This window comes from Cheilinus undulatus, linkage group 10, assembly GCF_018320785.1.
Source record: "Cheilinus undulatus linkage group 10, ASM1832078v1, whole genome shotgun sequence".
Classification (NCBI taxonomy): Eukaryota; Metazoa; Chordata; class Actinopteri; order Labriformes; family Labridae; genus Cheilinus; species Cheilinus undulatus.
The window spans coordinates 48,817,856-48,835,839 of NC_054874.1; the positions used below are offsets into that span (position 1 = coordinate 48,817,856).

The 17,984-nt window shown below is 37.5% G+C and overlaps 1 protein-coding gene across 1 annotated transcript in view; it reads left to right on the top strand.

Moving 5' to 3' along the window:
- The first annotated feature begins 959 nt into the window (after window positions 1–959).
- canx (calnexin) overlaps window positions 960–17,984 on the top strand; it is a 30,110-nt gene continuing 13,085 nt past the window's right edge. The window contains exons 1-5 of the mRNA XM_041797045.1: window positions 960–1,032; window positions 12,821–13,060; window positions 14,975–15,048; window positions 16,218–16,276; window positions 16,394–16,535. Of these exons, the coding sequence (XP_041652979.1) occupies window positions 12,824–13,060; window positions 14,975–15,048; window positions 16,218–16,276; window positions 16,394–16,535 (512 nt within the window). The 5' untranslated portion in view covers window positions 960–1,032; window positions 12,821–12,823. The remainder of the gene's footprint in view (window positions 1,033–12,820; window positions 13,061–14,974; window positions 15,049–16,217; window positions 16,277–16,393; window positions 16,536–17,984) is intronic.

Below are 17,984 nucleotides of genomic sequence, written 5' to 3' on the forward strand. Positions count from 1 at the left end.
ACTGTCGTTTCTCTGGGCAGCAGAATGTTTAAAGACGCCCATGCTATGCTGAAATTAAAAAATCTCACATAAATCTTAAAAAAAGTTTCATGCCTTTCATTTGAGTAGGCTGGGATGGTGTCAGGGTGCTGAAATGAAGTGAAACACCAAAATCTGCGGTGTTATCAGTATGGTAGACATCGGGTGTATTTACTTGAATCATGCTGGTAGCAGATTTTAATTCTCATCCTCAATCTTAAAACATACAGAGGCCCTAAGAGGACAAAAGTCCTGACATGTTATTTTACTCCGTTATTCCTTGATAATGGGTAAAATGTGTTTTCCCAAGATCTGGAATTGTTTGTGTCATATCTTAGGATAACACTGGTTTTCCAATGATAAAATATTTTTCATTTTATATCTTGAGAAAATGACAAGAATTGGATTATCACTGAATAATGGAATTTAAAAGGTAAATATGTACACACTCAAAAGGCTGTATAATATCTTAAATCCACAATTTCTCCTGTTTTCTTTCAGTAATTTTGATGTTTTCATGGGCCATTTCATATTTTTTGCATTATTTGTCTTTTTTTCTTTGTAATATTGCATTAAAATGCAACATTACTTTGCGTTATTAACATTCTACATTATTTCACTTCATTATTTTACATTACTTTTTATTATAACATCATGTATTATTAGGTATTATCGTCGTAAAAAGCTAATTCCGGTGCTTAACTCCTCCTGCTGTAAATATCAAATCCGTGTCAATCTCAGCCTTTTCATCAGCCGCGTCACAGCCAATCAGAGCACACTTCCCCGGACCTCTGGGCCAATCACAGCTGTCCACGAGGTGCAGCTCAGGGGGGCGGGCGCAGTCCACTTCGACGGAGATTCCACGTTGACCAATCAGCTATTGACAGTTGACAGGAAACGTCAAATACCCTCTCTCAGTGACCAATCAGTGAATTGGAGAGGCGGGCTCTTCAATGCATTAGCGCACGTGACCCTCCTCAGTAGTTCCCAGGCGGTCAGATCGGTGAGCCGGAGGTGAGTAAAGATGGCGAAAAATGTCACTTTATCTACATGAACGCAACTAAAGATTGATGTTTCCTTAATTATTCGTGTTTATTTACCCTCTCTGTGTAGTAATACTGTATTAAATGTGTTATTTTAGCCTTAGATAAAGCTCAACGGCTCCAGCATGCTTTAGCACTAAGAGGCTAACTGAAGCTAATTAACTACAGGTGAAGTCTGACAGAGTTAGCCTGCTGCTCTGGCCTAAAATCCGGATAGTTTACTCACGAATCAGCCTCTTAATTCAACCACGTTTACCTCCGTGTTTAATCTTTACAGTGTGGTTTTCTAAGTTATTCAGGAAGTTGAAGTTTTCTTGGCTCTGTTCCGACAGTCAGGGTTGTTTCGTAAGCAGCATCGCAGCTAAGCTAAGCTAACTGAATCAGCAATGACTTCAACGTAGAAATTTAGAGATTTATGAATTAAAAAATGGCTAAAAAGGGGTAGAAATAACAAACGTGTGGTGTAATGGATGAGCTGTTTAAAACTAATGCACATGAGTAAAATAACATCCTAACTGCTTTATTTTAGCCACAGTATTTCATTCTTACCTCTCTGCTGCTAACAGATATTATTCAAACACAGAAAACTTTATTTAAAATTGACAGGGAGGAGATGACAGGAAATGACAGGGGTCAGAAATAAGCAGAAGGAGGGCTGTGACTGAGTTTTACCAATATTTTCAATATAATCAATACCACCAGTTTATTAAGAAGCGTCATTTTTTAAATGAATGGTTAGGGATGCACGATATTATCGGTCTGGTATCGGTATCGGGAGATATTAGCTTAACAAAGGCAATTATTGGTTAGGGCAGATATCAAAATTTCTGCCAATATTTACATCTGATATTTTGCCTGTGTATTTCAGCATATATTGACTGCAAATTTTGCCCATATATAATAATAAATTAGTGGATTAGTCTGAACCTACAGATCTATGTCAGGGGAAGTCTTTTTCTTTATCTATCCTCATGCTTTAAACTTTAATTTGTTTTTTAAGGACTAAAGTTTGTTTCCTTGGTCATCCTTAAACCTTTCAGTGTCCAAAAGGACTGAAATTTTTTGTCTGAAAAGCATATTTAGACATTGGTATCGGCTAAAATGAATCCGTAAATATCGGCATGTCGGATATCGGCAAAAATCCAATATCGTGCCCTATGAATGGTTGTATTGGAGCTTTAATATAAACTACATGTATTTTATAAGACAGGCACTTACTAGAGAGATCAATCTGTTAAAAACTGCAAATGTCTGCATTGCATGAAAACATCAGCAACATTTCATGTGGAGTTTATCTGCAACTTTCCACTAAATGCTGCTGTTTTTATCACTGTGGTTTTAGATAGATCAATAGATAGTTTAGTAATCCTTTGCAGGAAATCCTTCTGTGGTGCAGCAAACATGCAGAAATGCACATAACGCCAGAGTATGAGCTACCTGAACAGGTGTAGAATTGAGTAATAAATACTGTAAGTTAACCTCTGCAGTATTTAGATTAAGGGTCGACTGATGCTGTTTTTTTAAGGCAGATATCAATAGATTGTTAGACCTGCATGAGACTGAGAACTGATAATGGAATTCAGATGCAATTTCTATGACACACAAAATACACCGAATGTGACAAATGTGAAATGCATGTAAAAAAAGAAAATTAACCATTTAGCACTTTTACTGTCGGCAAAGAGCAACAAAGTAGCGGCAAGAAACAGGGAGAGATGTCGTACACGCCCTGAGTCAGTGACACCCAGGCCTCAGTGTTGATTGGTTGGTAGCTGTGACATCATACAGTGATGTGTGAAGGTCATTATGTGAGACTGTGGAGTGTGAAGTCAGACCAGAGGAGATGCATCCTGCAGTAGAGCCAAAGTGACTTACCTAAGAATTAATTGATTTGATCAATTAGCAGTAAAATAAAATGGTGATATGATAATCAGCTGAGTATCAGTATGATTTCAGTCTCAGCAGATACTAGTTTAGAAAGTTAATTATTTGTATCTGCAGATATTTAAAACTGATATTTTGACTATAAAAATCAGCCTATAGCAGCTTTAAATGTTGGCTGTAGAACAAATAAGTGGAGTTTTAGTCTGGGCCAGCAGACGTATGTCCTTTTTCTCTAGTCAGCATTATTTCTTACACTTTAAAGTCTGTTTGAAGGACTGAAATTGGCTAAGTTGTTCATCCTTTATCTTAATCTCTAAACTGTGTGTTTTAAGGACTGAAGTTTGTAGTCTGAACTACATTTAAATGTTGGTATTTATCTGCTGAAAATATTTTTTAAATATTGGAATTTTAAATAGGAATTCACCTATACCACATGTTTCAAATACAAGTACTGACATCTGAGTACTCACAAGTACAGAGTAAAGATTGGAGTACTCAAAAGTGCCATCAAAATAATTCAAGTTTTATTTCCATCACATATTCCTCATCCCTCCTGATAATTTATCAGTGCAGTTTCCCTTCTCTACTTTTCATCCTCATTTATATTAGAATATCACCAAACTGCAGACATGGTTCCAGCCATAATGAGAGACTAGCATGATTTAAACTGATGTAGCCTATAGCACAGTATCCGCAGTGTTTGTGAGTATGAGGTCTCAGACTTGGTTTTGGTATCAGTATCATTGCATCTCTAATATCCTCAGATAAATTCATTAGAAACTGCAGGCAAACTCCTGCAAAACTGTCCAAAAAAATCTCGACGTTCATGTGGGGGAGTTTGGCTGCAGTTTTTAACCAGTAAAGATGAGAAATGACCCAGTAAGTTTAAGATTTATTATCATAAGAGCTCAGTGATTTTGATCAAATATATCCAGTTATGATTATTTTCACTCATACTGCAAATTCAGTGTGAATTGTTGTATAGAAGGAAATGATAATTTTTATGTTATTCTCATTTTATTAATGAGAAAAACCTACTGAAATAAGTGATTTTTCTTGACAGTATTATTAAATATTGACTCTTGAATGTTTGCATGATGTGGAGAACATCTCTGCTGCACCGTCTGTGAAATGAAAATTACAGTATGCCATATGTAATGTAATTTTTGATGAATTATTCAGCCTTAATGACAGTCCTACAGATACTTATTTTTGACAGACTTATTGACTGTAATCTTAAGCATTTACTTTAAAAAACATGGAGGATAAACATCAATAGATTGTCTCACATTTGCTATCATGTCCTTTTCTGCAAACAGACAAAAATCCAAAGATTTTTAGATGAATCTTAGAGAAGCATAGAGAGGTGTTGATCTAAATTCAGCCTAATTAGAGCCCAAATGATGCACAGGATACTCCCAACCCTTTGTAAATATGACTTTAGTATTTGACTTCCCTCTGTCATTAAAGGCTCAATTATGTAAGTAAATAAACTGTTATGATATTAAAACAGCTTTATTTAAAAACTGGATACTACAGAGCGCTTTGGTGATGAAGCAAAGGCTGACAGTAGAAATCAGAGAAAAGTCTAGAAGCTTCAAACAAAAAGACAAAAACAGAATTTTCTTACAAAAGAACAAGATTAAATATACATAGAAGGAATTCAAGTGATTGGAAGAACCATGCAGGTACTAAATATGATTAAAGTAGTTTATTAAAGAATTAAAGTGACAGATATGAGGCTCAGCTTTGTCTCCTCTCTGCTGAGGAGTTCAGAGGCAATAAGGAAGCATTTTTCTTATTTTCTTACTTAAGTTGTGGAATTTAAATCTCTGAAATGGCTTAAAACAAACACCTTAAAGAGCAGAGCAGTAAAGATAAAGGTTGTTGTGATATCCTGCCTTTACATTTAAATTAAACAATATCAACGCCTGTTTGTTATCATGGAGATTAAAATAAAAGTCCAACAGGCCTGATATCGGGTCATTTCTTACTTTAGTCATCAGGGATAGCAGGCTAACTCCTCCACACTGTCTAAACTAAAATAAAAGTGAATATTTATCCATGATTTCTCCGTTTTACCTTCCAAAGGCAGTCATTAGAAGGATATCAACCCCTCTGAAGGCCGGAGCATTCGGAACATTTTGTCTTCTTTAAATAAAATGTTGAAACAACATCGAATGCTCTTCAAGAAGCTCATCAAATTTACTTTTTTCCTCTTCATTGTACGGCCTGAAATGGTTTAAAAAGAGATGAGAATAGTAGATATACAGAAACAAAACTGTAATTCTCCCTCTGTGCCCTGAGAACCAAACTGAAGAGATCTGGAAATCTCCTGGTGATAAAGCTTGAAGCAGCCAGGTCACTGATTGATTCCTGAACTGATGGACTGAGAGTCTGGGTTACTGTGTTTCTTTAAGGTTTATTTATGAGAGGGTTAAAATGTAAACCAGATAAATGAGCATAATATACTTCATAGATCTGGTTTTACATTGAAACAGTCTGACCAGTTAAACCTGTTGGTTTCTGTTGAGACCACCAACCGCTCTCATCTGCACTCAGAAACCCGCCCTGTGGGTACAGTCCCACGTTACTGTAGGTTTCTGGGAGCTTCCAGCTGAGCGAGAATGTAAACGCTAGATGTCGTTGAGGATTCTTACTGGTCAGTGTTCCTGAAGGGGGGGAGGTGCATGGAGGTCGACAAAATCACGGTTCAATGCAGAGTTCAGCTGTGATAAACGTATTTTATTTTAATTGAAAATTTCCTTTTTTATGCTCTAGTATGTAGCCTTTTGAAAAATGTTTACCTTTTCTTAAAACAGAATTAATGTTAACAATTGACTTGGAAAGAAACACCAGACGTCCTCATTAATCCATGATGTGTAGAAATGTCAGGATGCCAGAAAATAGTAAAAGATAGCAGAAGAAACTGAGACAATTTTAATGGAAAATTGATGAAATAATTGCAAAAATTATCAGGTGGAAAGATGCAAAAATGGAAAGAAAATGGTGAAAAGCTGTTGAAGAGTGGAAATAATTTTAAAAGTTGCAAAAATGGGCGACAAAATTGGTTACAAGTTGCAAAAAAGAATAAAAAAGGGAACATACAGAGTTTAAAGGGGGTCAAAATGGACCAAAATGGTTAGAAGAGGCAAAAACTGCACAAACACACTGAGGTCCTTCCACTAATGTTAGCTAACAGTTAACGTCATCCTACAGAATCACTAAAACTGATGTCCAAAATCTGATAATTTCTTCTTTTAATCACTAAAATGATCCTGCATGCTCTCTAAACTTTGGAGAAACATTGGCACCAAACTATGCAGATGTTTTTGTGCAGTTTAGAGCGTGTGGACTCTCAGAGTGAATTTAAAGTCTCTTTACCAGATGAATTGAAGCTTCTAGATCAGTGATGGATTGTAAAACTGGCTCTGTTACTCTGTGTTTATATTCCCTCTCTGTAAAGGAGACGACCTCCTCTGTCAGTTTAAATAGTAACCCGCCCGTCCTGTCTGTTTGCCTCTCAGGTAACTGATGTAGGCGGAAAAAGGAGCAGTCCGCTGTTTAATGAATGAAGCTGCTCTCAGGGCTGGTTAGATGTGTGACTGGTTTATTTAAGGTCAGCTGCAGCAGTGGTTCCCAACCTGGGATCCAGGCACCCGGGGACGTGCCAAAGATCTCGGGGGTTGTCAAAATTAGATGCTCAAATTTGTTTTTTTATTGAATCATGATTAGCAACATAATGTATTAAGGCCAACCTTAAATATTTTTTTAAATGAAGATAATTTGTTAACTTTAAGCAAAAAGGTCAACATTTTTAGGGGGAAAATGAGATTAAAAAGCTGTTTACAAGAAAAAAATCTCTAAATTTCAGAGTTTGAAGCATAGGGTATTTACAAGAAAAACATGCAATTTACGAGTTTATAAAGTCTTGAATTTTGACAATAGAAACTCAAAAAAGTCAACATTTTAAAATCCTGCATTTGCAATAGTGTAAGGCCAGAAATTTACAAGAAACCAAACTGAAAATAGTGGTTGGATTTTTTACTTAATCTCAAAAACACTGTTTTATGGTTCACTTACATTTACTACTTTTAAAGTAAAATGTCTACTTTTTTCTTGCAAATTACTGACTTTATAAACTTGAATATTTACAGATTTTTTTCTCAAAATAAACAAATCCTCTTTATTGGTGTTTTTAAGAGTGGCCACAGTACACTCACAATAATGGATGGTTTAGACATTAATTTTGGCAAGCACACATGTAAATGGGCCTGTTATGTTCTGATTTTGTTAATGAAAAGTTAAAATTGAAAAAAATGTAAAGTTAAAATTGATTTGAATTTTTCCAAGTGGGTCCTGGGGGGCTTAGCTTTTCTCAGACCAAAGTAGGGGGGCCCCGAAGGAAAAGGTTGGGAACCGCTGGGCTACAGAATCTAAACCTAAATCTAGTTAAGTTTGGCTCGTTTTCTGGTTAATGAGGGGAAATTCAAAAATGAAGTAAAGTTTGGTGACTTGGACAGGATACATGCTTAAATAAAATGTTGTTTTAAATATTAAAGTCGGTAGAAATAATCTTAAATATATAGCCTAACTTTCTCTATCATGAGAAACTCATTTTACTACGGCTTTAACAGAAAATATGGAGAAAGTGAAGGGACACTGATTTTTTTGTTCTTTTTTTTTTAAATACTGAGAAAAAACCTTGAATCCCAGGAGTCTGACCCTATATCCTTTACCTAATCCCAGTCCGCTCGGCAGATGTTCCTACATTCTTCTTTAATTCATACTCCTCATGTTAACGCGTCATTTCTGCTGATCTGTTCTGGGCAGTAAAGGTTGGCTGCATGCTCTTTATTCGTAGGGACGGAGTTCAGCCTTTCTTGTGTTTCTTTATCAGAAGCAGAGAAAAAGCTGATCTGTTATCACACACTGAATCAAAGCAGCAGCAGATGTCCTGCAGGCTGAACACACTCTTAATATCAGATAATCTCTCTTACTGTAACTCTGCTGCTGCTGCCGGTCTGTTGGAATAAACACAAACTTCAGCTGCTTTCACTCCATCCATTTAGAACCGCTGTCGGTTTATCGGCCAATCGCAGATCCTTTAGGATCTCATTACTGCTGCAGGATGTAGGAGAGGCTGTTCCTCTGCAGCTCCAGAGCTCTATTGTTGTCTGAAATCAAGTTTATTTATATTAAATCTCATGTCAAACATCCTGCTGCTGGAAGAAGTCCCCCCACTGATGCAGACCACAGAGATATGTTTATGAGCTCTGAAAACTCTGGGACGTCTGTTCATAGGGAAGCATGTTAACATCAGTGTAAAGTTTGTCCTGGAAGATCAGGGCTAAAGGATTCATTAGTGCCGTGATACTCAACGTGTGGCTCTTTTGTGGTGATTAGTGGCTCTTTTATGCCTCAATATGAATCGTAATTCCCTCAGAAAACCTTCAAAAGGAACATTTTACCGCAGAAATATCCATTGCAAGTAGCATTAATCAGTCTGTTTCCCACAATTATACAGTCGGCTTAAATTGTCAAACTGAATTGTCAGCCTCTATTTTTTGTCTGCATATTTCCATTGCCCTCATTTGCAATTTCTTGCTACTTTATTTCCATTTTTACTGATTTTAGCCCCTTTTTGACACCTTCATCCAGCTTTTTGCAATTTTTTGCCACTTTTCACCCATTTAAGCTGCCTCTTTTTCAATTAAATGCCACTAATTTCCCATTTTGCTGCTCTGTTATGCCTTTTGCCCAGTTTTCCAACCTTTATTCTAGTTTTTGCCCTTTTTAGTCACTTGTCACTCATTTTTCTCCATGTTTTTGCCACTTTTGGACCATTTTTGCCACCTGTAACTCATTTTTTTGCCACTTCTCCCTCATTTAAGCTGCCTTTTGCAATTAAATGCCACTTTTTGCCCATTTTCCCACCTTTTTTTCTGATTTTAGCCCATTTTAGTCACCATCTTTGACTTATTTTAATTGCCGCTCTTTAGTTGAACAGGGTTGAGTAACACTGCATTAGTGGTACAAGTTAGCCAGGGATGCTCTGATGCCTGATGTATGTTTAGACTTTAGTTCATCAGCTGTTAACTTTAACCCAGTGTTACTCAGCCCTGCTCAACCAAAGAGCCAAGGTGTTAAAAACCTTGCAGAGAGCTTGGGAACCCCGCTAAGTCCATCAGTTTTTCCTCTGTAGTTCCTGAAGTTATTTGGGTTAAGAAGCTGGTTGATCATCATCTCTCAGATATAAACTCCTAACAGCTGTTAGTTTAGACCTGCACCTGCATAAATATTCACTTTAAATTAACAAAATGAGTCACAAGGACAGAGTCAAGCTCTTAACCTGTTCTCTCTTTCCTCTAGAATCAGTGATATTTATCTGTCACGTTCTCTCTGATGGAAATAAACAGACACAGAAATAAAGGTTGACGTTTAAAGCCGACTGTATAAGAGAGGGAAACAAACTGATGTTATTAATAATGGATCATTTCTGGGGTCAAATTTCCCTTTTTTTAAGGTTTTCTCATTTTTCCTTAAAGATGTGAAGGACGCCAAGCGTTGAGTTTCACAGTTTTAGTCTAAATAAAATATATAAGGTTGTAAAGGAAACTGTACGTTCTCTCTTCGGCCCCTCAGCTTATTTCTTCAAATGCCACGTGGGAACCAGGTAGATGGCTTTGATGCTAAGCTAACGGCTAATATGGATGGTGGTCACACTCATCACTACCCTGCAGGCTGTTAGCCCGGCATGCTAATCCTGCAGCAGGTTAATCTGATTAGAGCGGCTGTCTGCTGACAAGTGCACTGAGTTTAAACGCTAAAGAACAAAGAGAGGCGCGTTTCTTTTTGTCTTTGTTTGAAAATGAAGATCATATTTATCTGTTTTCATGCACAGAATGTGGATTAATAAGTCTGCTTTCTTTTTACTGATTACTGGAAGTGAGAAATCACCTTAACAGGTTTAAACGAGTGCAAACATGACACTTTTTTCCATGCAGAGTCAGACAACGCTTGAGCTTTGACGGCCTTTTAGTGGGAGAGGTTTGGGGGTCTTCGGTTCTAAAGGTTGTCACTCAGTAACTGCATCATTAGTGGGGAAAAGGATTTCTTTAGAGGTAGACTGGAGCAGGTATATTTCAGCCAAGTGCAGTCAACTTAGAAAAGAGAGCATCTACACTAGAAGTGCACTGATGCATCGCTTAAACATCGGCTGATATCAGCCCCGATGTTTTTACCGTGACATGTTTCAACTGTCATATGCTGTCTTTCTGAGGAGGACTGAACATGAAGGTCAAATCTGCATTTATTTGTCTGGAAAAGAGAAACAGGATGCATAATCAGGATAACAAGATGAATGAATGTTGGCAGACATGGACCCATCTGTAAATACTTCAGTATAAACCGCCATCAGTAGCAGATGTTAGCCCATCGTTGCATCGCTTTAATGCTGCCCTCTGGCACACCTGACTCCTAATTCAGAGAAGAGGTTTTTAAGGTGTGACCTTGTGACCTGTTGGATGAACGCTGATCTGTTTTCATGGTCAAACACGATGAGAACATTAAGAATGAATAATCATCCTTATTGGCTAGTGATGGGTGGTAGGTTGGTATCAATACAGTGATCAGTAACATTTCTGCCATGGTGTCTATTTTTAGAACCTCATTACTGGTTTAAAAAAACATGAGGCAACATGAGGTTAAGAAAAATCTCCTTGTTGTCCATGCTGTCTCAGAGTGAACTGGTCATGTGACACCGTACTGTCCTGTGATGTGTTAATGCAGGAAAAGTGTTTCCTTTCCACTTTTGTGATATATTTCTATATTGAAACATCTGTAAAACCTCCTCAGGAGAGCATAAAAACTTTACAGCGATATTTGAGAGGTTTTTCTAAATCAGGTGTTTCCATCATCAGTGTTTTTAATCGTGCTATTTTGATTTTGTGCATCTCCAGGGTGATGGAAACACAGCTAGTGTTAGCAACCATGTGCCTGGGTTGCTCAGGTTTGGGCTCCTTTCCTGCATGTTGATCCCCACTCTCATCCACTCTCTCTGCTGGCCTTCACTATAAATAAAAGCATGAAAATAAATCTTTGAAAATGAAGTTTAACTTTTTTACTTGCAGCATTGAGGGAGAAAAAACGTTGAGTTCTGAAGTATTAAGATGAGATGATGCCAGATCTTTAGCAGCCATAGTTTTCTGCTCTGTTTTCTTGGGCCCCTGTTCTGAGTTAGAAACTGCTGGACTGGATAGTCATGAGGCAGTTTGGCTCCAGACTTGGAAAACTTGTCTTTAGGAAACTATTCTATTTCTGTGCGCAAAAACTAGTCAGTGAATCACTGATGAACTTGTAGGAATGGATGATTTGGGAAAATAATCTAACTGGGATTTTTTTTTACCCAATATTGCAATTTAATAGGCGATTTTTTTCTGAAGTTCCTCATCTCATTTATTTTCCAATAAAAACAAGGAATAATTAATTCTAAACTATAACCAACACGATATTAGATTAAAATATCACTGAACAATTATGAAAAAATATCTAATTTTGATGATTTTGAATCATTTTGCAAATTGGATATGAATTATTGTATTAAAAGGTGTGACAATTTTATATCATTCTCATATTAACAAAAGAAAAAAAAGAAGAAAGTAGGATTTATTGTGCACTATTCCAAAATATGCCACTAGAATGACTGCATATGTAATACATAATGCCTCTGCTGCAAAAAAAAAGTTTTAACCTGGTAATTTGATGTAAATTTCAAGTCAAAGAAATATTACACCCTCTGCGATTTGTAAATTGCAGCAGGTCATATTGGGATTTAGGCTACTCTAATTTACGATGAATTTCCCAGCCCTTATTCACAGATATCGATTATCATCAACATCGTCTGTGAATTCGTCTAAATGTGATGCATGAGAGTGAAAAATGCTCCTGAAGCATGGTCAGTTCTGGTGTTTTTCTCTTATTTTTAGGGGAAAATTCTTCATTCAGACTATTGAAACCAAACTACTGTTGTGAGGTGATTTCTTGTGCAGCTCGTGTAGAAAAACACAGAAACGAAAGAGTGAAGATGCTTTAAAAGACTTACAAATAAATAAAACAGAAACACAGAAGATAATGCAGATGTGCTGAAGGAGTTTAGAGCGTTAAAGAGTGATGTTACGTATGATTGCAGAGCTATGATCATCATAAACCCTGTCATTATGTTTGTATACATGTCTACCGTTATTTAGGAGTAAACTCTGAAGGTTAATGTGACACTGCTGCTGCTTTATTCATGTAAACACTCAGCGTTTGTGTAGGTGTGTAGAGGTAACCTGCAGACTCTGGAGTGTTTATGTGCTCCGTAAACGGCCCATGCAGCCTGCGTTTGTGTGTTTTGTGTGTGTTGTGTTGTGTTGTGTTGTGTTGTGTTGTGGGGTGCTGAGGTAATCCCGTGGGGTTTAATCTCATTAAGGTTAACAGAGCTGAGGTTGCGTGTCCCATGGGTGTTTGCTGGTCGTTCTCCTTGGCGATGGATGGGTGCCAGGACGATGCAGGTTAACAGCCCGGTCCCATGTTTGTGTTACTAAAGCAGGAGCATCATTAGCGTGTGTTTGTGTGCATACACAGCACAATAGGATGTTTATTACTGTTATTATGAGGCTGTTTATAGAAAAATTCACCAGGGAAAGTTCACTGTCATTCTGACTGCATTATAAAATAAAATCAGGACAGAATCAGACAAAAATGGCTCCATACAGTCAAAGAAAACAGATTCTTTGAGCTTGGTTTAGTGGTTCCAGTGTTCCCAGTCCTAGCGGAGAGTGAAAACAAACATGGACCAGCTGTAACTTCTTCCTCTCTCCTTGTCTCTGCAGACTATGGATCAGCGGGTCGGGTTGTTCATTCTTCTGGCGGCAGGCCTCCTCTGCCTCTCTTTGGCCCCCGTGTCCCGGGCTGAGGACCTTGTTGAAGACATTGTAGGTGACGACATGGACATGGACGTGGAGGACGAGATGGATCTGGATTTGGCCGGAGCCGAAGATGAAGATGAGGAGCTGGAGAGGGATGTCCAGGAAGAGGCCCCGTCCGCCCCTAAAACCCCTCCTGCACCAAAGGTAAGAGCGCTACAGTGGAGGTTTGAAGCTCGATCCGTGGAATGACAGAGAAATATATTAGAAAAAAATTATATTATAAAAATGTTAAAACTGCTGGAAAATATGGAGGAAGAATCACAAGATGACTCCAGGGTGGTCAGCATCCAAGCAAATCGTGCATTTACAGTTACAGGATGGATTTCATGTAGTTTTGTTTTAGTCAGAGATTAACCCTTTAAAGTTGTTCAGATATCTGAATTCTGAATTTAGTTAAGGAACTATTAAATATGAAACCAAGTCATTAATTCCCTGTTTATTCTATGACATGTTAAATATGTTAAATCTATGACATTAAAGTACAAACTATGTTAATTTCACTACATGATCACCTTTGAATGCCGGCGACACTTCCTCTCACTCCCTCTCACTCCCCTTATCTGTGTCCTGTTGTCTTCTACCACTCTGTCATTATGAGGGTGATATCCAGTTTATCTTTATGATGCGAGATCAGAATGAACCGCACTCGGATGCTTTTATTTGAATGTTTTACAGGAAGTGTCTGTGACTCATTAACCAGTCAGATCAGGAGGTCAGAGCCATAAATAAACGGTGAACTCACCTGCTGATCTACTGACCTGCATTCACACCTGAAACCACAGGAACTGACAAGACCTCAAATTAATAACAAATAAACCTGTTTTGATGTGTTTCCTCCTGCTCAGCTCAGACTGGGATTATGAAAGAGAGGCTAGAAAACGCAAATAAAACAGAACAACAAATATTCAGTGAAAGACAGAAAAGTTGAGTTAATCAGTTTGTTAATCAGAGCTGTACAGTGCTGTATGAAGGCAACTCTAAAAATAAAGTTCTGTTCATTTTTGAGGTTTTTGTATTTGTTTTATTTTAATAAAAAAATATTGATGAGGAGAAAACTCAAAGATTTTGAGTTTTAACAGTCCTAAAATTTCGAGAACCAAAACAGAGAATTATTAAGATTTAAAGGTTTTAAATATTTTTCTGAGTAAAAGAAAAATTACAGCAGATGAAGTCGTTTTCCTGCACTTTATAAATTTAAAATAATGTGACTTTCAAACTCAAAAAAAAAAACTTTTTTCCTTGTAAATTCAAGACTTTTGAACTAAAAAACTTCTATTTTTTTTCTCCTATTTCTGGCTTTTAACTTAAATTAAACATTTTCCTGTCAGTTGACTTTTTAATCTAAAGAAATTAGAGTTTTTTTCTGGTAAAATGATTTATTAAACTCAACGATCTCTAGTTCTACTTGTTCATTTTTAACTTCAGAATTTGATTTATTTTCTTGAAAATTTACGGCTTTTCAATTGTTTTATTATACTTTTTTGGTGGGAAATATGTGAGTATTTGAACAAAAAATTTTTTTTTTAATTAATTTAGATTTTTTTTTGTTAGTTTGTGACTTTTTAACAAGAAAAATAAGTTTTTCCTTGACAATTTGACTGAACAAAAAAAAAGAAAATTTTATTCTTTGATTTGTTGCTTTTTAAACTCAGAAAATGTAATGCCTTTTTTATTGTAAATTTATGACTTATAAAACTTGAATTTTAAGTTATTTTACTTTTTATATTTAGGACTTTGAAATTCTAAAAAAAACAGTTTCTTTTTATAAATATGGCTTTGTAAATTCAGAATCAGAATTCTGAAAAATTCAAAACTATATGATTTAAAATCATTAGTTTTTTTTTCCTCAAAATTAAACTTTTTTCACTCAAAACTTTTTTCGATCCTCTTTATTTATTTTCAGCAGTCCTGATACACCGTTACAGTTTTGCACCTTATTTTTAAATATATATATATATTTCACTATCAATAGCCATGTTTAAACCAAATATCACAGTTATAATAACTGTGCATCTGTTGTGATCCAGTCATTAACGCTCTCTTTACCTGTCTGTCCAGGTGACCTACAAAGCTCCAGAGCCGATGGGGGAACATTACATCGCCGAGTCTTTTGACAGGGGGACTCTTGACGGGTGAGCACACTTTTTATTTTTTATTATGCAATCCTGATTTTAAGATAACTCTTAAATCTGATGTATAAGACGCTCTTCTAATATTTTTTTTCATCAAATCGACTGGCTGCTCCGTCCATAAAGCTGTGACCGGGATAAAACACTGATCATGCAGCTGCCACTCTTAACAACCTAACATGATTCTTGTTTATGGCGAGCAGCCGCCTCACAGCGTGCAGTCATACATGGCAGTGCAGACAGAGCAGGAAGGGCTGGAGCTGCTTTTTACTGTTGTTTCTCTCTCATTAGTCATAATTCTTTCCTTTATAAAACAAGCAGCGGTCTAACTTTGTAGGAAATGACATTTGTGGAGCGCTGAATTGATGAAAACTCCTCACATGTGGCTGAGTCTGACTCTAAACAATCACTCAGGCTGAGAGCTCTGCTACCGTATTATAGCGAGTAAATGCACACCACCATACAGCAGAAACATGTGGCGGTTAAAGAAGGTGGAAAGAAGATTTAAACAATCTAGCCCTCAGGAAGACTCAAAAACTCCTACACTGTGTGTACTGGAGTGACTTTATTCCACATATCAGGGTGCATACGCTTTCTTCCTGCAGAGTTTTTCCCAGCATGCAGTCTGGCTGATATGGGACAAACCTCCTCACAGTTATGGTGCCTTAGATTCTTAGGGGACTTTTAGTTTAATAGTACTGTAGTATTCAAAAATGCCATAATGCCTGATTCAGTCTTAACAGTTAGGACGGCTTTGTTTCCTGGATTCTGACCCACAGTCTCCCACCCACATGTTTTGCCTACTTCACAGTTAGGGCTCATATTTGCATGATTATTTGAATCAACCTGCAGTCACTGAGGATCATGGGAGTCCTGAAGAGTTAGTGACTAAACTGCCAGACTAGTTATTTCAGCTGAAGGTATCTACGGTACATTCAGGTGTTTAAATTCCACCTTTATGTTCTCTAATGCAGTCGAGTTGTTCTATTAGTCTTACCTAGGAACAGGTGATGTATGTGGCTCATGCTTTTACTGCCACAGCAGAGACCGCCCACTCTTCCAGCAGCTCTGCTTTCCTGTGTTGATCCTCCACCCTGTAGTTTTAGATGTATAAATGACGATCAGACATGTAAAATCATGCTCTGTCCCTGTTATCGCCATCTGTGTTTCAGCTGGGTGCTGTCCAGTGCAAAGAAGGAGGACGCTGATGAAGACATTGCTAAATATGATGGTGAGTGCAGACTAGATTAACAGAGATCCTCACTGCTGTCTTCATCATGTCTGGCCTTCTGGGAGCTAAATGTCTGCACACGCCTGCGGTTTTAAACTTGATGACTTTGTTGGACAGGTAAATGGGCGGTGGAGGAGATGAAGGACGGCAAGCTCCCCGGTGATAAAGGTCTGGTCCTGAAATCTCGGGCCAAACATCACGCCATCTCCGCCCAGCTGCTGAGACCATTTACCTTCGACTCCAAGCCGCTCATCGTCCAGTAAGAACATTTCTTCTTCTTCTGCTCCTTTATCTTGTTGGGTCCTGAGCACTGACCTCAGAGCCAGGACCCCTTATGAAACCGAAGAATCTCTTCCTCTTATTATTAATATTCTGGAAAATAAACTGCTAATTTGTTTTTCACAGATGCTTCCATCCTGGTGAATATTTATGTCTTCTAGTGCTTTCATGCATGTCTGTTGTAAAATGGCCCCACATGGGCCCCAGATGTTCTTTATTTTGGGCCCTCAACAGAGTTTAAGCCACACTGGGAATTTCTCCTTGTGGGACTAATAAAGGAATATCTTATCGTATCTTATCTTAAATGCAATAAAATTGCTCCACGTGTGTCAAGACAAGTTTATATCGGTCTCAGAGAGTTTGTTGCTGAAGAAACGCTCTAGTGTTGGATTAAGTAGGCTTCTCTCTTTAAATCTCACATTTGTGATCAAAGTCTGCCCCTTTACGCATGCAAATGTTAATTTCATGGCTTCGCTGTAGCGCCACCTACTGTTACAATTTGAATTTATTCAAGGATAACCCCTTGAGATGCAGCATCTCATTTCTGAGGGGGTCCCAAAAACACAAATACAACATAAGTAACATAAACAGAATTACAGAACAATCAAACAATACATATGACAATCAAAACAAAACAACAACAAAAACAAAGCAAAGAACAAATAGCTCACTCACCCAATCCCACCCATTTCCTCTACCTTCAGATGCACCGCATGATTACAAACAGTGACCCAAATGATCGATAGGTTCACATCACAGTCAAAACAGTTCAATGATCTATAACCAGTCAGAGGAGCAACATAAACAAATTAAAAGCATGAGCATGTTGTTTTGAGATACGAGAATGAAGAAATACTGAAGCAGTGGAGAGAAGTAATTGATTTCAGTGAGCAGGGGAGATTATTCCAGTCAGATGGGGCTTTGTAACTAAATGATCTGCGACCAATTTCTTTGAAAATTCTGGGGACGGTAAAAGAGGGATACTGTAAATGTCGGAGAGAATAAACAGATCTGCAAGGAACCAGTGATTCTTGTAAATAGGGGGGAAAATTAAAGTGAACACATTTAAAGATGAACTGGATCCAGTGAAAGTGATGTCTTGAATAAGGTTGTAGCCAGTTGGATGAATCATACGGATGACAGTGATGGGTTTTGAAGGGACAACGTAAAATAAATCTGCACAATGAATTAAACAGAGCGTTAAGTGGTTTGAGATGAGTGTCTGAGGTGTTCTGATAGACCGTGTCTGCATAATCAATAATCGGGAGTAACAGCTGAGCGACTATTGTTTTCCTGACTGTAAATGAAGCCAGTAACACCTCACATAAAATGTCTCATCTTTAATTTTACACGATAAACGGCTAGTGCTACCTCATATGCAGAGTAAGATGCTCATTATTTTTGATTTAATGATCGTCCTGGGAGGATC